This window comes from Pyrus communis, chromosome 5 (genome assembly GCF_041283825.1).
Source record: "Pyrus communis isolate YQ-2024b chromosome 5, ASM4128382v1, whole genome shotgun sequence".
NCBI classification, from domain to species: Eukaryota; Viridiplantae; Streptophyta; class Magnoliopsida; order Rosales; family Rosaceae; genus Pyrus; species Pyrus communis.
The window spans coordinates 32,398,205-32,418,781 of record NC_142569.1 but is presented as its reverse complement, the minus strand read 5'-3'; the positions used below and the strand labels follow the sequence as shown (position 1 = coordinate 32,418,781).

At 38.1% G+C, this 20,577-nt stretch overlaps 2 protein-coding genes across 3 annotated transcripts; both read right to left on the bottom strand.

The window, feature by feature from the left end:
• Window positions 1–3,947: 3,947 nt before the first annotated feature.
• LOC137726859 (uncharacterized) lies at window positions 3,948–9,512 on the bottom strand. 2 transcript variants are annotated; one of them, XM_088694976.1, is made up of 4 exons: window positions 9,324–9,502; window positions 9,204–9,264; window positions 7,182–7,825; window positions 3,948–4,348 (listed from the first exon to the last, which is right to left on the bottom strand). In XM_088694976.1, the coding sequence occupies exons 3-4, from the start codon at window positions 7,730–7,732 to the stop codon at window positions 4,279–4,281; spliced, it is 621 nt and encodes a 206-aa protein (XP_088551102.1). In that variant the 5' UTR covers window positions 7,733–7,825; window positions 9,204–9,264; window positions 9,324–9,502; the 3' UTR covers window positions 3,948–4,278. The 2 variants fall into 2 exon arrangements, with proteins under 2 accessions (XP_088551102.1, XP_068321915.2); XM_068465814.2 differs by lacking the exon at window positions 9,204–9,264 and having other exon boundaries at window positions 9,324–9,512.
• Window positions 9,513–16,408: 6,896 nt separating this feature from the next.
• On the bottom strand, window positions 16,409–20,158 carry LOC137725601 (uncharacterized). The gene is made up of 3 exons (XM_068464342.2): window positions 19,697–20,158; window positions 18,485–18,565; window positions 16,409–17,186 (listed from the first exon to the last, which is right to left on the bottom strand). Exons 1-3 carry the CDS (start codon window positions 19,853–19,855, stop codon window positions 16,779–16,781), a joined length of 648 nt encoding a protein of 215 aa, XP_068320443.1. The 5' UTR covers window positions 19,856–20,158; the 3' UTR covers window positions 16,409–16,778.
• Window positions 20,159–20,577: the final 419 nt, after the last annotated feature.

Here is a 20,577-nt window from a genome sequence, read left to right as displayed (position 1 = left end):
CACTCTTGTGATGCAAGACTAGTCAGGTTTGTTGGCCGCCTTGAGTTTTGCGCCTGACGGTTTATACAATCCCGAGAGACACGTGCCAGTTATTCGTCCTGTTATTTTTCGAGAAAATGATTATCATGTATCATTTTTCGCTTAGTACAAACTCATCTATAGTGACCTGTATAAAGAAATCGAGCGAAAACAACATATAGAATTAAACAAGTGTATAGGGAAAGGAAAGAGGTGAGCGATTGTTATTTCTCTATTTTATGGATAAATAAGGAAACATGATTCTTTTTTCTTTTTTTTTTGATAAATAAAATATATTGAAGAGAAAAAGAAAATATAAGCAACAAAGAGTAGTTGAAAATACAAACAGTTGCAGCTAGAAGAAAAGCAGACAGTAAAGCTAACAACGTTGCATCAAAGCAGCAAAAATAAGAACTAACTATTCATAGTTATATTCCATTCCCGTAAAGTAGAGTCATTAGCAGCGGAATGGACGATTTTTAAAGAACTCAATCTAACTCTAATGGTGACTTAATTGAGTTGAGAACCATTGCAGCGGGTTGACATGAGTTCTTGAATCTACGGTTATTCCGCTCCCTCCAAACATAATACACTGTAGCAGCAAGACTTAACTTCAAAACTATTGTTGATAAAGATTTTCCCTTGCAATGGCTAGTAGCCCACATGACAAAAAGAGGCCAACGAAGCCTTAGCCAAGGGACACCACATTTGAATAGCACCAAAGACCAAATACCATTGGTAAAAGGACATTCGAAGAAGAGGTGGCAATGGGACTCCGTAGCAATAGAGCAGAGTATGCAAGTGACAGGAACTGATTGAGCAAAAGTCAAAATTCTATCCATAATAGAAAGCTTGCATTTAATAGCCAACCAAGGAATGAAGCTCATCTAGGGAATATTTTGATTATACCAAACAAGCTTAGACCAACCTACTGTAGGCTTGGATTGTTGAAACTTATTCGAAGCAAAAGCAGAAGAGTAAATGCCCGACGATGAAGGTGTCCATCAAATCATATCACCCAAGTTACGATTTGGCACAATATTAGACATAGAAATTTGAATTTCCAACAATTCATGAGAAGAATTATTAGGCCAGCACTAATTAGAACTATTCCAAATATTGCAAACAAAAGCAGTTTTTGGAAGCTTGGAATCAGCAATGATATGGCAACCCCAATTGACAACAAGAGGACCTAAAGGATGCCACTTATCATACCAAAGAAATGTTCCCCTACCATCTCCAATTTTGTGGAAAAAGAAAAGCTGAACAGAATCTCCCAATCGGAGAAGCTTCCTCCAATTCCACGAGCAATTTTAGGGGATCTTCATTTGCCAAAAGTTCATATTTCTCAAAAGATAGATTCTAGCCCAGACAGACCAAATATTGTCATCATCAATGAGCACGTTCTAGATGTGTCTAACCATACATGCTTTATTCCAGTCAATCAATTTTTTAATCCTAATACCTTCTTTAGATATAGGAAGACACACTTCATCCCAAGCAACTTTAGCAACACAATGACCAGAAAGCTTACCAAACCATAAGAACTTTCGGACCTTTTGCCCAATATCGCAGAGAATTTTCTTAAGGAGCATGAGGTGTTAGGCCCAAAAAACTTGCATACTATAGAGAACAAATTGAACAAGTTGTAAAACAACCGGTAGAAGAGAGGACCTTGTTCTCCCAAGCTCTAATTCTAGCCTCAACGCACTAGATAAAAATGGAGCAATCTTGCAAATTAAGCATTGTTGAAATGAGAGGCACACCAAGGTAGCGAATAGGCAACATTCCTATGGTAAAATTGAAAAGAAGCATAATTCTGGAATGCTCATCTTCATCCACACCTGCAAGAAAAATGGAGCTTTTAGTTAGGTTGGCCTTGAGACCAGACAAAGAATTAAAGCTGCATGAAGAGTCCTTGATAATCCCCTCCACAAAACATAATGAGCTCATCAACAAAACAAATATGAGCAAAATGGACTGCACAGCTCCAGTGGTATTTGAAAGAAGGGCTAGCATTATATTAGAGGTAATTAATAAAGAGAGCACCTTCATAGCAATAACAAAAAGGTAAGGGGACAAAGGATCCCCTTGTCTTAAGCCTTTGTTACTAGCAAAGAATCTTGTTAACTCACCATTCACGATCCCCTTGTCTCAAGTCTCTGTTACTAGTAAGGAATCCTGTCAATTCACCATTCACATAAATGGAGAATTTGGGGGATGAGATGCAGCAAAGGATCCAATTGATCATGACAGGAGGGAAGTTGAACACCACCAAGGAGCTAAGGATGAAGTCCCATTCAACCATATCATAAGCTTTCATAAGATCAACTTTGAGAGCGCACCTAGGAGACCCCTTATCCCTATGATAATTTCTAAGTAACTCTTGGACTAAAATAATATTGTCTATGATCCTCCTAACATGAACAAAAGTTGTTTGGGACTTGTTGATAATATGAGGAAGAACATATTTGAGCCGATTAGCAAGAACCATGGATATGATATTGTACATAGTATTGCAACAAGAAATAGGCCTGAAATCACCCATGGTAGATAGGTTGGGAACTAAAATGATGATGGTTGTGTTGAACTCCTTGAGAAGCTTTCCGGAAGAAAAAAAATTCTTGAATAACATGTATAATGTCTCCACTAATCACAACCAAGTTTTTCTTAAAAACATTCCATTAAAACCATTAGGACCAGGAGCCTTGTTGGGATTCATAGAGAAGCACACATCTTTTATTTCATCTCTAGTAACCTCACAGCATAAGGGATTCGCCATTTCACAAGAAAGCAGATTCTTGATAAGATTATTCAGAACCTCTAACCGATGGTGATTACCCTTAATGGACTGACCCAACAAGGATTAGCAATGGTGCCATCACTTCTTGAATTAGAAACAATCTTGTTTATGTTCCTCCTCTTAGTCATGACCTTGAAGAAGTAGGACGAGTTTCTGTCCCCCAGATTTAAGCCATTGCACACGAGCTTTCTATCTGAAGAAACTTTCTTCAGCAAGAATCGCATCAGAGTATGATTTAAGAAGAAGTTTCTCTTGCTCCCTCAACTGAAGATCAAGATCACGCTAGCAGCAATCCAGAGCACCTTGGCCTCTCTAGCCACTCCTTCATGTTCCATCAATAATAACCCTTCGCACATACAATTAAACAGCAGGGGCCAAACTCCAACCTAGATGCATATGAGGCTTACAATGCATTTTGAGTTTGAATACCGAGACCCGACAATGCTATAAGAATTTAGTAATTAACGTGAATGAACGATTCTCACCTAACATTCTTTTTATTAATATGAAAACATTTTGAATCGTAGATCTTGTCACCCGTGAACAACACACGCACGCCCACAAACCTATATGATTTTCTTCACAAGCTAAGCCACCACAACTGAACCCGCAAATGAATCCTCTACGTCGCTCTGATTTGCTCTCGTCACACAAACACAGGAGTTGTAATTTGACGTTATTTTTCCTAGGTTTTTATTACATAAGGTAGCTTGCTTAGCGCTTTCGCTAAGGATCTAGTCAGCGTCAAACCTGGATTCGGAATAAATAAAAAATAAATAAAAAATAAAAAATAAATAAAAAAAGCAGCCTTCCCTTATCAGCCAGAGTAGAAGTGTACTTCTTGATCTTTGGTAAAGACAGATTAAGCCCGAAAAAAAAAAAAAAAAAAAACAAAGTTCCCCGTTAGGGTCACTCTGCGAGACGCCCAGCAGTCTGTTGAGTACCAATAAATCTCTTTCAATTATGCTCCTAGCTCAGGTTACTAGCTCAACATACGCAACGGGGACGAATGCTCGGTTAAAATCCAACAAAGTGCCTTGGACTATAGAGCATAACATCAGTCATTCTTCAAAGGTTTTAGTTTTCAGAGAATAGGAAAATACTGAAAATTCATTAACCCAAATCAGAAGGACAAAAAATAATACATTAATTACGACAAAATAATGAACAGTGCAGTCACACAGGAGGAAGAATAACAAACGAAACTATGTCTCCAAACCCAAAGGGACAAAATTGAAACCCACAGCAACCTGATATACACATGAATGTTCATTCCGACGGACATGGTGACAAATAATACTCCTTGCTATGGTGGTGTTTTGCATGGACTCAAAAACCGTTTTCTTCTTCCGGAAATAAGTATCAACCAAACAAGCTCTGTTAGCGGTAAGTTACCTGAAGAAATGTTTGCATCTAGAGAGAGGAGAAGCCCAAATCATCGTCAGGTAAAAACCAAACTACATAACCACACATGCACAACTTCTTTCATTCCCATTGTCGAACTCATCATCTGATCCGTCCATTTCACTGCCAATATGACACCGTTTCCATCTCAGCAAAAATTAAATGTAGTAAGAAAAAAAAGAAATGAAACAACGCAAAATAAGGTGAAACAAAAAGGAAACAGAAAAATATATACTTCCCGGATTGCACGGAATGCAAGAAAAACATCTTGCAGAGAACATACGACAAATTGTAAAATTAACCCTCAAATATCCGACAAAAACTAATATAGAAGTATTCAACAAGTATAATCAAGAACATATTGATGACAGTCGATCCTTGCTGCTTGTTTTCTTTGTCATTTCTTCCCAGCAGTTGAGTGCTGGTTTTTTTTAATTTTGCTTTTAGACCGGACGAGCAGAACCAAAGGGCCCTAAAATGCTGAGATGCTAAAAATCAGCTCGAGAATAGAATGATTCTATTTTCATTCATTCGTCTTTCCTTTAGCCCCTCTCTCCCTCATCCCTCTCATATCTCAAGCACAAATAGTGAAATTTGATAACTAAAACCGAAATGATTATCAACATATACGTAAAGACCACCACCCTGAACGTTGCAAATTGACATAAAAATGGGGATGAAGGATTAAAGGGTCTGATCATAGAAGCTCTTACAACAAGAGCTCTGATACCATATTAGGCAACCACTATAACTCTAAAGGTCAAGTTGTTAAAGAAGGACCATATCAAGCCAACTGTAAAGGTCAAGTTGTTAAACCACAGTTCTCCTAAGCGTAACTGCCTTCTCATATAAACCTAAGCCCAAGTCACCAATATCAAGGAACTGAAATCTCTTGGCAAACTTGCAAAGTAAATGGACAATGGCAAAAGGTATGATCAATACACTCAACTCGCCTTTGAGCAAAGTGCACAAACGGGGAGATAACAACCATACAACTTTTTCCTTTGGAGCAAATCGCATGTGCTAAGTTTCCTATGGGGCACCAACCATGCAAAAATATTCACTTGAATAGGTGCACTAAGGTTCCAAATTAAAGCTAAGCATGGGTCAAAAAAGTGTTAACAAAATGAAAAACTAATTTACAAGTGAAGCTCCAAAAGCATGAATATCCATTTTTTTTTTCAGGATCAACTAGATTAAACGAGAAGGTCAAAAGGAAGCAAGAGAAGACAATAGCACATTCCTGTACATATGGAGAAATTGGAAAAGATGATTCACTGTACTAACTCTTTTCCCAAAACCAACTTTAACACCTACCACAATAACAAGCATTATGATTCAATAATCTAAACCAAATTCAGAAAACCTATTGTCCTCCCTCAAAGTACAAGAGATACATCCACAAACTGCAAATAGATATTTGGGTAGCCCCTTCTGATAAAATAAATCCCTCCATCCCGTTACAGGGAAACAGTCCACTCTACCAACCTAGTGTTGTGAAAATCACGTTTAAGAATGGGAAAAACAAACTCTAACACCGAAAACAAATAACACCAAGAATTTACATGGTTCGACTATGTGGCTACGTCCACGGGGCAGCAACAACAATTTTTCGCAATATCAATAATGAGTACTAAGTATCTTGCCAAGCCTCATGGACAAAGACTTGACGAAAAACCTGAACGAACAAGAAATACACTCTTATCTCTTTTCTTTTCTCTCGCACACACTTTGCCCCTTACATTATTCTCTCACTCTAACTCCTTGAGTGGTATACAACTTATTATTGCTCTACTTCAATGCTATTGCAACCTTTATATAGACATAATAAAGGTCTTCTTCAATAAGGAACGCTAATCCTAATTGGAATCTAGTTATCAATCCTTCTCCAATTGAGAAACCAACTCCAATTGGAAAAACAACTTCAATTGGGAAAACAATTAATCCTCTTAAAGACTATAATTCCTAATAGACTAACTACAACTCATCATGGGCTCAAAGCTCTAAGTTCATCCTTCGGCCTACCTTAAAAAGTAAATGGGAAAATAGCTGAACAAAATCTCAATTTAAACACCTTGGTTGAATTCCTGTACAGGTTTGTAACCAAATTTATGGGTTGGGGGGTTGGTAAGCCCCAACTTGCCAAGTTGGACGTTCATGGTGATGAAAAAAAAAAAAAATAGTTGTAGCCTAAGTCCAAGCATTAACAACCCAACAAGCAGGTAGCTCCTAGTCATAAATCCACCTAGCCTTCCGAACTATACAACAAAACTATAATTGAAAACCTATCCAACACTAGGGTCTGTTTGGACGAGGAATTTCCAATTTACAAGGGAGTTAGGCATACTGATGAAAAAATGGATGACAAAAAGTTGGAAGGGAGGGACTAGAAATGTACCGCATGAGCATTACAAAACTATTATTGAGGGATTTGAAAATTACTACTTGGAGGAGTCATTTACAATTCTGTCACATGCCCTTGCAACGCACATGAAGTGCATTTTCTAATTCCTTTTATCTTATCCAACTTTTTCAGAGCCATTTCTTCTTCGTTTTGGGTAAATGCCTTGGAATTTGGAAGTCCCCCACCCAAACACCCTAGAGGTACATCCCTACCACAATCAAACACATTCCGTCCATCCTTCTGATAATGCAACCATCTATATTTCTCCTCACTAATTGGAAACCTACCTTAAATTTCACCATCTCATATATGTGTATCCTCACTTTAATACAGGTGAAATGTCAATGAACAATAGAAATGTAAAAGTCCATGAAGAGTGATTCTACTCTTATATTCCAGTACTAGGGAGAAAACACCAAATTAAAACCCCAGAAATGAGGCTTAGTTTCTGGAGAGCCTGCAGCTAGTTTACTCTAAGTTCAACTAATGGGCTAGATAAATGTGTTTAGTAATATTGTGATTCATAATACTTAAATATAAAATTTAAAATACCTGGGCTCAAATTCCCTGATTTCAACAAGCTCACTCCCGCAAACATCTGTCCACTGCACTTTCCTCGTTTCCGCATGACCAGGAATATCACTACCTAGTTCACTCGATGCTTCACGTTCATTAGCACTCTCAACAGAAGCTGGATTTCTTTTGGATGAATTCTTCAGGCTACTTTTAACAACAACCTTTCTTGCAATATGGTCATCATCAGCATCAGCAGTATGATCCTTGCCTTCGTCAGAAACAAGAGATCCAGGCAAGATATCCTGCTGTTGGGCAGGGCCCACTTTAAGAGGAGATGGAGTGTCGAGCCCGGCGGAAGCGCGACCAAAGCAGACAAAGGAAGCGCAGCCGCGGGAAAGTCGGTTCTTTGTGGAAGCCAGCTGGAGGTCAGTGTCAGATTCTTGATCCACCAACCGGTACTGATTCCACGGCGAAACTCTCATGGGTTTATCTTCTTTCTTCTGACCCAAGAGAAGAACGGCTAGGCCCTTGCTATACCCAGCAGCTGAAGATGAGAAGAACCCTCCTCCTTCTACTGCAAATAACATCAGTTCTGCTCATTTGGCCACCAAGATGTGTTTCCTATACAGGTGGCTCTGCTCAGAAGAACCAAATCCTGACTTTCATCCACCAATAACTCACTGTAAGAAAAGTAAAACATAATCAGTATTTGCATCATTGCAATTCTACCAATTTACCAACAGAAACTAATCCAGTTCCCAAATTTTTTTTTTTTTTTTAATAGAAAGTGCATATATCAGGCTAGATCAGGGGTGGAATTCCGCACTTGATCGTGTTCAACAAGCGCGCGCACACATATATAATGCCTTTCCAAAGAAAGGATTCCCATTTATATGGATGTCATGTGGGCCTGACATGCAATGTGGTTCAATGATCTGTACCACTCATTTTTCAGGTCATTTCGGAAACCATTGAGTTATCCAACTATGGCCAAACAAATAGAAGAACAGTATCTTCTAGATAAATACTGAAGTAATCATGATGGTAATCAAACGGCTAAACGATTATATGGTTCAAAATTTAAAATCAATAGAGCACATTGCTATAGATGCTCCTTACTTCTCTAAAAATGAGGACATCCTTATTAAAGAGAGACCATATGCGTGGTAATGTTGTCATGTAAGTATGCTAACATGTTTTCTTGCCACACTAAAGATCAAGACCATCTATAAAAAACACTCATATCTAAATGCCATTCTAATTGACAATCTGATAATATGATCCAACAAAATACACAGACGCACACACAGGATTATGAATTCGAACTGTTGATGACATGGAATCATGTTTGAATGCATGTTCTTGATTAACGACTTGATAGTATAAGATACCAATATCCGGAAAGAGATCATAGCTAGATATATGCACATATGCATGTTTGTGAGCACAAAACTCATCAAAACTAAAGGCTTGTAAGGCATTCAAAAATCTTAGAAAGATGTAAATTAGTATGATTAAGTACCAAGTAACACGCAATTGCTCACGATCATATAATGTCAAAGCTTTACCAGTTTTCAGATTCACAACATATATAGAACCTTAATATAAACCAAATTTCGATAAACCAAGGTTAACAAGGCTTCCGTAACATGTTCATTTGACCCGAAAGTAGAGAATTACTGATACCCAGAATCGCATACATACAGTGCAGTTCCTAGTAAAGTACAGAATTACTAAAAATATTTCAGCTCTGCAAGAAAAGTTATACATTACCCATCACAGCATTTCATTTAATTTTTTTTCTCTACTAACTGTCGATCATTAAATTAAACCAACAGTAACTAATACTCTTATCTAAATAGTATCATATTTATAAATAGTCAGATGATTTTATAGTTCCTATTTTTGAAAATTTGAAAAGAATAAAAAAAGCAACAATTTGATTCGGAATTAAAATTTCGTATAATTTCCTCAAACGAAATTTAAATTCTGAATCCGAATTTTCCCATGCAACTGAGTAGAATGTAACGTATTGGCGCAATTGAAGTGAAATTTGACCTTTTCCTTCAAGAATCCAGAGGGAGTACAACTTTATTTCTTTTCAGTTCCATAATTTTCTCTGGAAACAAACAGAAAATCAGATCAAAGAGAAAGGGAGAGGAGAGTCAGCAGCAATACCTGAGGAAGTTGGAAATCCAAGAAGCAGAGAGATTTCCAGATGTTCGGCGGCCAGCGAATCGGCGGCTCTGACTTCTTCGATCGCGGCTGGTTGCTAAAAAACCGGTTATCAATCGGAGAGAGAGAGAGAGAGAGAGAGAGAGAGGAATAAAAAAGAAAAGGATGAAAAAAGGAAAAAGGAAAAGGCGTGGGATTATTTATGGTTGGTATTATTTAAAGGTGGATAGGGATAGCGACTCCCACTATGATAGCGACGGGCCCTCATTCATTACTTTGTTTCTCTTTTTTTTCTTTTTTCTTTTTATTTTTTCTACTATTTTGCTTCACTCACTTTTGTCTTCTGGTAAAGTATATGAATTATGATCCGTCGGCACGTTGCTATTTTGATCTCGAAATTTGTAAGTATCTTACTGAGTAATGTTAAATATAGAATATATTTTCAGACTGCTTGAACTGAAAATTACTTTTAGGGTATGTCAAATTATGAGGAGTTCAAATTAATTTTAAAAATTTTGAAGCTGACTAGTAAATTTTTATTTACTATTGACGAGAATTATCTTTTATTATAAGGAAAACTAATGAAAAGGGTTTAAAAACTTTGAGTTTTAATGATAAGGACAAAATAAAGGGTAAAGTGAATAGTACCAGGATTGACTTTTTAGTGTAAAAATATAATTTTTCGTTAAAATGAACAGTACCGTAGATTTTTCATTAAAACTCCCTTTATTATATTGGTGAAGTCCAAGTTCGTTTCACACCAAAAGACCTGAGCTATTGACGACATTTTCTTCAAGTTCATTTGCCCATGACAAGGAGATAGGACAAGAGAATTAACATAGAATTAATAATCATTCCTACTTTTAAGTTTTCCACACCAAAAGATATATTCCTTTATTCAAAGATGTACATGTAACATCCAACCAAGAACTCTCCAAAGATAAGTCTTAGATATTATTATTAATTTAATATATCATTAAGAATTATTCTCAAACATCGTTAAGATATCTCAACATCTTAATGATACTTTCTAACTACATCCAACGAATGACACACCTTGACCAATTGGGAGTCGATGCATGGTGCAAGATCCATCACCCGGTGGTCAACTCTATTCTCTATAAATACTTCATTCTATACCAATTTTTTGGTGAACTTTTATTAAGCCATCGAGTCCGAAACTCTATCTCTTTAGATCTATTGGCCAAAACTCCTCCCAAGTCTTTAGGCGCATGGCTTTGGTCTTTGATCAAAGGTGTTTAATCGTTTTGAAGATACAATTTCATCAAGACTGAAAACTGCGGATTTTTGCTACCACTAATTGGTGTTTTGATTGACAACTTGATTTAATTCTCAAAGAAACTGCAATTCTTTCCGAATTTCTCCAACACACGCAATCTCTAAATTTTTAATTCCTTGATTCGTGTGCCCTAAAGAAAGAAAAATATGGTTAGAAATTCCAAAACCACGACGAATGACACTCCTTACATGCCTGAAGATGGACTGAAGAATGGAGAAAATAGGGAGGCCCTGGTTACAACCCCGTTGGCCGCTCTGCACGGCGGACCTTAAAGTCTCAACAGCTACCTCCTCCCGCAGGCTTAGATGCAACCGCTACAACAATAGCCATAACTAATGTTCAAGCCATGGAGGCCCAAACTATAGCAACAACAGCTATAATAGCAGCCTCAAACTAGCCTAATTCATGCAAGCCTAATACACAGTGCAACTAGCCTACGAAGCAGATTTGCAGCTGCTGTTGCAGTCTAATAGGTCCAAGCCCGAGCTGCCGTGTCACATCCTAGTCTCGGCTTTGCCGTAGCACGATATTGTCCGTTTTGGGCCCCAGCCACACCCTCACGATTTTGTTTCTGGGAACTCAAATGAGAACTTCCCAGTGGGTTACCCATCCTGAGATTGCTCTCGCCCGAACTAGCTTAAGTTCAGAGTTCCGAAGGAATCCAAAGCCAGTGAGTTCCCAAAAGACCTCGTGCTATAGGAGGTGAGCATGTACATATAAGGAACATCACCCCCTCTCTGTTGATCGATGTGGGATGTTACAATCCACCCCCCTTAAGGGCCCGATGTCCTCATCGGCACACTCGCACCACACGGCAGAGTGGCTCTGATACCATTTTATCACATCCCAGTCTCGGTTCCGCCGTAACACGATATTGTTCGCTTTGGGCCCCGGCCACGCCCTTACGATTTTGTTTATGGGAACTCAGACGAGAACTTCCCAGTGGGTCACCCGTCCTAGGATTGCTCACGCCTAAACTCGTTTAACTTCAGAGTTCTGATGGAACCCAAAGCTAGTGAGTTCCCAAAAGGCCTCTTGCTATATGGAGGTAAGCATGTACATATAAGGCACATCAACCCCTATCTATTGGTTGATGTAGGATGTTACATGCAGCAAGTTCAGACGTAAGCCCAACGCCCGAACCAAGCTCATGCGCATAACCTAATTGCAGCTTCAGACCCGTTCAACCAAATCGGTCGTTGGTTCCCCAGTTAAAACTGGACCAGACGACTTGACCTGAGAACTAGCAACTAAACCACAAAATTTTTCACCCCATTTTCTCGTAGAGTTAACCCGTCCCGGCTCAAATTTTGTGTCCCATGTCCAGTCCACTTTCACCACTCATTGAAATGTCAATCGAGCTCCTCTACTCCAAATGGCAATCCAAAACTATCCCGGTAGGTTATAGACCTAATAAACACACTCGTGCAGCAGACCACCTTGGTGAGTTAACTTCTCAAGCACATCGAGATGTAGCACGCTCCTAATGACGTATCCCCGAGTAGGACAAGAGTTGATGACAATTTTTCTTTCTTAATCTGTCCCGACATATAGCCACTTAACCAGCCACTAATTGAGTGTTCAAGCAGTGTGCATTTCCACCTTAGCCCCCACGTAAACTTTTTCTCTCTCCTTAGTGTGCAGAGACGTATGCATTCCTTGATTGCCCAGCGAGCTAGTGTACACTCCTGGTTGGGTCCACACTTTGACAAGGAACACTCAATACCTAAACCCAGGTGTAATGTCCACTCACAACTTGGCTTGCATGAAGCTCTTCCTATGTCACACTAGAACAGGCAACAAAGGGAACAAAAAGATACTCAAAGATACTCAAGCTTAAGTCAAACTGGCATGCAACAGTAAATGCAAACACGAGTAGCACGCTCGCCAGCTGGAGACGAATAACGTGTACTGCAACCACGACATAGACGAGCAGACCTCTGAGAAAAGCAGCGCAGACCTACAGATCACTGTCTGAGGCAGCGGAGAGCACCATTATGCCCACTAAAGGCAAATCCAGAAAGAAGTAGAAAGTTTCTTAACTGAGCAAGTGCGCAATTTACAGTGCATGGTACCCACAGATGAAGCACTCCAAACGGACATGATGAACATGAGTAGGTCACCATTCAAGGAAATGATGAACAAATACACCTCGCAAGTTCACTATAACTCACTCCACTTTATTCAAGGAAACGAGGATTCAAAGAAGTGCATCCGGCAAGAAACACTAGTTATATGCTTCCAGCAAGAAACAATTGAAATGCTTTTTTAGGATAAACTAGCATTTTTACTAAGACGATCTCCAACCCTTGGAGTAAAACCTAAAATTTTTAGCCTAGAAAATTTAGGTTTTAACCCAAAAACAGCTTTTTTGCTCCAACCCTTCTAGCCTAAATTTTAGCTCCAGATTATTCAAGAATGAATTTAGGATATTTTTTTTTTAACTTAACTTTTTAAAGAAAAAAAAATTATGTAGACTATCCTAAATTAATTTTATGAACATTTTGACCTAAAAATATTTAAATTCCGATAAATATTGAAAAATCACTAAATCAACACATGAAACTCATGAAACACTATGGAAAAATATGAAACACATGATAGAGATTGGAAGAATCTAAATGGGAATAAATGGTTTTGGAATATGGTAGAAAGAAAAATTGGAAAAATTATAGGAGAAAAATGAGTTTTGTATGGATGTTTGAACAAATACATATGTATTTATAGAGTTTTTTGGTGAATTTTGAGTTAAATAATTTTTTTTAATTATTTTAGCTGTTGGATTTAAATTTGGGTGGTTAGATTTTTTTTTTTTTTTTTTTTTTTTTTTTTTTTTTTTAACCTTTAGATTCAATAAATATATAAATATAAAACTAAAAAAATAAAATTTGAATGTTGACCGTTGGATGAACCAACAGCCCAACTGATTATGGCCGCCAAATCTTAAAAGAGTCGTTAGGCTCATTTACACATCAGACATTAGGGCAGACAGCCCTATGTGGGTGGGCCATATTCTCTGGGCTCCACCAAGTTTTTTGGGCTAAATCTTGGGGGGAATTTGAGTTTTTTTTAGATTTTAACACTTAACCCAATTTTAAAACAAGGGTTGGAGAGAAATGCAAGGGGAATAGAAGGAAAAATTTTAGACTTACTTCAAGGGTTGGAATTGGTCTAAGGATTGATTTTAAAAATATTTTCTCTAAAAGCGATTTCATTAATTTAAAAGCACTTTCCAATTGTTGCCTCAAAGGATGTGGTTTATGCGTTCAAAGCGGGCATTATGTAGAACAAATAGCTTAGTGGATAGAAGAGAAAATAAACCGACAGAAGACAAAGGGATGCAGTGAATTTGCAAATTTGGCGTTCAAGCTCCGATTTATGCCCATGATATCTTTTCAGCAAAGGAATGACGCCATGGTTTAAACTCATAGCGTTTGTCGTGATATACAATGAAATTTTTCCATCTGAGGCCGTTTAGGCTTCCAGGCTACATTTCAAGTTCTAAAATAAAAATCGGACTTTTCGTTTGTCGTCTGATTAATGTCTTTTGAGTTCATTTTTAATTACCTATGACCTTTGAGTTGTCCCAAGGAGTTGTAATCAAATTATTTAAGCAATTGGCTGCTTCATCATCAATTCAATCTTTAATCAAACAACCCTTTGGGATTTCTATCAAACTGGTGGATTCCATAATTGGTTGAGCAGACAAAGTCCTTATTCGCCGACAACGACAAAGTTTTTGCAAAGGGTACCAAATAAAAGCAGAAAGTTAGTTTTCTGAGATTGGCTAGTGGAAGTAGATAGATTATTCGCCGTCATGGAAGTTCCCGAGACAAAAATGTTGAAGATGATTGCCTTCCATCACAAAGAAAACATGTCGTTGGTTAGCCAGCTAAAACCTGACTAGCTGACTTGACCGGCAAACTGGCGACTAAACCACAAATTTTTTCACCCTATGTTCTCTTAGAGTTAACCCGTCCTGGCTCAAATTTCGTGTCCCACGTCCACTCCACTTTTACCATTCATTGAAATGTCAATCGAGCTCCTCTACTCCAAATGGCAATACAAAACTATCCTAGCAGGTTATAGACTTAACAAACGTACTCGCGTATACCACCTTGGTGATTTAATTCCTCGAGCACATTGAAATGCAGCACACTCCTGACGAGGTATCCTGAAGCAGGACGAGAGTTTATGACAATATTTCTTTCTTGATGTGTCCCGACAAATAGCCATTCAAGCAGCCACTAATTAAGTGCTCAAGCAGTGTGCACTTCCGCCTTAGCCCCTACGAAAACATTTTCTCCCTCCTTAGTGTGCAAAGAAGTGTGCATTCCTTGATTGGCCAACGAGCCAGTGTACACTCATGGTTGGGTCCACACTTTGACAAGAAACATTCAAGACCCAAACCCAGGTGCAATGTCTACCCACAACTTGGCTCGTATGGAGCTTCTCCTATCTCACACTAGAACATGGAACACAGGGAACAAGAAGAAACTCAAGGACACTCAAGCTCAAGTCCAACTGGCATGCAATGCTAAGGGCAAACATGAGCAGCACACTCACCAACTAAAGACGAACAACATGTACTGCAACCACGACACAGACGAGCAAACTTACGAGAAGAGCTGCACAGATCTACAAATCACCGTCTGAGGCAGCAGCACCAAAGGCAAATCCAAAAGGAAGTAGAAGGCTTTTAACTGAGCAACTACGCAATTTCCAATGCATGGTACCTATAGATGAAGCACTCCAAATGAACATGACGAACATGAGTAGGTCACCATTCAAGGAAAAGATAGCGAACAAATCCACCTAGCAAGTTCACTATGACTCATTCCACTTTATTCAAGGAAACGAAGATCAAAGAAGTGCATCCTGCAAGAAACACTAGTTATGTGCTTCTAGCAGGAAACAATTGAAGTGCTTTTTTTAGGATAAACTAACATTTTTACTAAGGATTGATTTTAAAAACATTTTCTCTAAGAGCGATTTCAGTAATTTAAAAGCACTTTCCAATTGTTGCCTTAAAAGATGTGGTTTCTGCGTTCAAAGCGAGCATTATGTAGAACAAATAGCTTAGAAGAGAAAATAGACCAACATAAGACAAAGGGATGCAGCGAATTTGCAAATTTGGCGTTTGAGCTCCAATTTGTGCCCATGATATATTTTCAGAAAAGGAACGACGTCATGATTCAAACTCATAGCTTTGTCGTGATATATAATGAATTTTTGCCAAAGGCCGTTTACGCTTCCAAGCTACATTTCAAGTTCTATAATAAAAATCGGACTTTCCGTTTGTCGTCTGATTAATGTCTTTTGCGTTCATTTTTAATTACCTATGACCTTTGAGTTGTCCCAAGGAGTTGTAATCAGATTATTTAAGCCATTGGCTGCTTCCATTGTAATCCTCAATTCAATCTTTAATCAAATAATCCTTTGGGATTTCTATCAAACTAATGGATTCCATAAATGGTTGAGCAGACAAAGTCCTTGTTTGAATGAGAGCTTCTCGAATGCCATTCATTTTACAATAGGAGACATGCCTCTTATTCACTATTCGCCGACAACGATAGAGTTTCCGCAAAGGGTAATGAATAAAAGCAGACAGTCAGTTTTCTGAGATTGGCCGGTGGAAGAAGATAGATTATTCGCCGTCATGGAAATTCCCGAGACAAAAATGTTGACGATGATTGCCTTCCATCACAAAGCAATTGTCGCTGCTTGGTGGGATCAATTGCATAACACTCGACAGAGGCAAGCGAAGAATCGGGTTCGAATACAAGGATTTTTCATGCGTTCATGATCTTAATTTATAAATTAATGACTGAAATCTTCAATTGTCATGTAAAGCAGAATCAATACATTTACAGAGATAATCTTTCAACATTAAAAGCAATGCCTAATAGAAACACAACGGTTTTTGGTAAAACAAAACGAAACAAAAAGCAATACAAAAAAGATGCTTACAGAAGATGGAGAAGACCAAGCCATTCTCAAACAAGACAGCAAAAGTAAATTAAATTGATTGCATTACCGCTTCCATGTGCCGTCTTCCCTATGGAATTGCACCAGAGAGGAGCTTTGTATTGTCAGGGTTCTTCCAAAGACTTCTGACACCGTCCCATGGGAAATACTTGGATGAACCAACTGAACATTCAGTAGGTAGAATCATGACCAGGACTATCCGCATGCATGTCCATCGAGGTATCATTAGAACTTGGAGGATTAGCATCCCGGTTTGGGTGGAGAAAGCTAGGTTCACTGTTTCGGGCTCCATTTCCAGACGGCAGACCTGCTCCTGGATAATATCCATCTTGAGAAATGTGATAGTGCTGAAGACTCTGGCGAACAGGGCTCGACAAAGCATTTGAGAAGACTGAATTCTTAGATTGGTGATCGCATTGTTCAGAACGAATTCCCTGCCCAGTATTTGTTGGACCAGATGACCCAGAAGTAACTGGGAAACCTGAGTTTGAAAAATGAGCAGTGGGCTGCAGATGCTGATGTTGGAGTGGCAACCTGGGGGACATTGATGGCTCCTCCCCACAATAGTCCAACTCATTCTGCATGGAGATAAGAAGGATATTTGTAAGCTGTACAAATGAGGTTTAGATTATTAAATTTTACATATTGTAAGAGCACATCCGTTGCTACACATCATGAATTTCTTTATTAAAAAACAGGCATGATCCATACACACAAGAAATAAACTTATCAGTACAAAACCAAGGTTTAGAAACATTCCTCCATGGATGTTGATTGGTAAGAACCACCTAAGAAAACCAGACTCTTAGGGCCTGTTTCATAACCATTTTGGTTTTTAATTTTAATTTTATTTTTTGTGCTTGAGATATGGGGGAAGTATACAGTAGAAAGAAGACATGAAGAAGAGTAGAGGACTGTATACTTTTGTTTCTTATACATTTCTCTACATCTCACCCACCATCATTCCTCCACCCTTCATCACCCCTCCTTCCTCCTTATACTTTCCCCATATCTCAAGCACAAAATGTAAAAACTAAAAATCAAATGGTTACCAAACAAGCCCTTAGTTTCTAGTTAACAAAGGGTATAAAAGTATTCCCTTGAAAAAAGGAGAATCATTAAGCTGTGCAATGTTTAAAGTTTCAAACAGGTTTGAAAGTTAAATTCTGGATACAGGCCCAATTCCACAGAATATGCCAACCATGAAATTAATTCCTTCCGTTGGGCAAAAAAAGAAGGTTGGAATTCTTCAACTGGGAAAAATATGGAAATAAACCCTCACAAAAGTTCAGCTGAACCACAGCAATGGTAATCTGAAATGAAACCATTGGTCACAATGTTGCACTTATAAAAGGTCTTAATCTAGCAACACCTAACCCTATGCTCTCTAGAAGGCAAATACAAACATATACGAGATATATACTTAGCATGTACATCAAGTCTAGAAAGAGCAAATGTCAAGTAATCAACATGAGATTCAAGAAATGCATTAGTAACATGTTACATGAGGGATGGATAGAATGTACAGAAGAGAGGAAGTGACATCATCCAAATAAACTGCAAATATTTTTTAAAATATATAATAAACCCGTAAAAAGTTAGTTGATACAAAGGGTGTGTGCTTAATGGACTCTGCTAAAAAAATTAACGCCGTCACTAATATATAACATCCCTGAACGAAAGACACACTTAAGTTTGATAGAACCGTTTTGTTTTACACAAAGTTTGAATGTCAAAGAAGCAACTTCGTGTGTATGTCTCTGCGCGCAACATCCCTGTGGTTTTTTGCCCTCTGGATAGGTTATCACACTATGAGACAAACAAGATGGAACAATATATCCTTTACAAAATCAAACATAGAAAATAGTAAACAAACCTGAAGATAATTTACTATATCGACTGTTGTAACTCGTGAGCCTCCGTCTTGTTGTCTACAGATCCACTGATAAATTTTATCCTGAAAAAACATCCGGCGCAGTTTCATCAATGAAATGTAGAAAACAGATATGCAGCCCATCTTTAAAGCAAATTTACACATTAATAGGGCAATTATGTGTGCAAAAAATTTATACAAGAATGAATATGCACAGATATTAATAAACATTGTAGACCAATTGCACTATTGGCTACCAGCAACAAAAATTGCATGTCATTTTGAACATGGAAGCATAAAGCAACATTTGAGACCTCGCACATTCCATCAACTAAAAGGAAACAATATATTTAACAAAATTTTAAATTCATAAAAAAGTCACACATCATCCGGCTGGTTTAGCCAGTTCACAAGAACCCTGTATATCGCAGGAAGAAAATGTGAAAAGCCAAAACAATGTACAAAAAATATGGCTACGGGAGAAAGGAAGAAGGAACATAAAAACCGCTTACTCCAAAAAATGGTGGAGCCCAACTCAACAGAGAGTAGAGACTTGCACCATAATTTGCAAGAGAACGGCAAATCAATCAGTTGGAGAAAGGAAATGGTACATATGTTCGTGTAATGAGCGTTGAATACAAAACCCTTTGCAAAACCAACTTTTCAAAAACATATCCCACTCGAAGTTTTATGCCAAACAACATCAGAACAGCAGCAAGAATCATGCAAATTTACTGACTTTAAGTCCGACTGCCGTGTTTGGAGGGTAAAAGAAAAATCATTTTGTCAACATAGGGATAAAAATCATTCATGTTATCTAATGTTTAGGGTTTATTAACATGTAAATATAATATCCAATTACAAACAAAAAATTCCTTTCACAATTGGAAATCCCCACCAATTATCTTAAGCACTTTCGACAAGTTTAACATTAATATTCATTACAATTCCTACAGATACAGAAAAAGTTGGTGTCTTTCTCATCCAACCTTATTGGCAATGACATGACATGCTCACTCAAAACTACCATTCACCCAATTCACAACCAAACGAAATACACCAATTAACCACGAAACCCCAATTTCTATCAATAATTGGAAACAAAAAATTGTGACTTTGATTTGATCCTGATGTAGAACCAAAAACCCAATGAGGGAATCAGCGATTAGATAAACAATCAACAAATAAAGAAGGTAGAGAGAGAAAGAGACATACAAGGGCGTGGCGTTCACCGGCTTGAAAGGAGAGTTTTTGGTGGTTCATGGCCTGAGTGTAGAGCTGAGAGAGGGAATTAGCGGCGCTGCAGAAGGAGGTATACATGCTTCGATCAACCTCGTCGAGGCTGGTGGCCACCGACTTTCTCTTCTTCCCCATGGCAGGCAGTTTCTGTCTCCAACAATCTGCTTCTTCTTCTGATATGATCTTATCAGAAGAAACCAGGTTGTGGGTTTTGCGTGTGAGGCCAAACTGGTCCTCTGAAAATCGAAATTGATCGATTGAGAGAGGAGGAAGAAGAGTGAATCGAATTTATATGGGAATTTGGGATTTTTGGGGATTTGGGGGACTTGGATGGAAATCCAAATGGGTGTGGGTGTCTTTTGGTTTGGGCTTTTTTTGTTTGGTTTTCCTTTTGCAACAATTATCACGTCGACATGGAGCACAAGAGGGGTTTTCACCGTTTCAGAAGAGGGAAGGACACATGCTTTACTATCTTGGCAATTCGCCCCACGTGAACATTGCTTCCATATCCCAACAGTTACTTGCACTCTAATCTTATTTTATTTCCGATCACTCTTTTATTTCTGATTTTTTTTTTTTTTGAACAAACGATATTATTTATACTTATGGAGTCAAGGATGGACTAAGTCTCACACTAGACCTTCTTTTTTTTTTAGCAAAAAAATTAAAAAAGAGTCTCACACTGACTCTTATTTCTTCTTCTAAATCAATGATTTATAAGAGGTTTCTTAAGGTTTAGTTGAATTGTAAGGATATCTCTCTCGCTATTGAAATTACACAAAGATCTAGTCACACTATACTCTAATTTCTTCTTCTAAATCAATGATTTATAAGAGATTTCTTAAGATTTAGTTGAA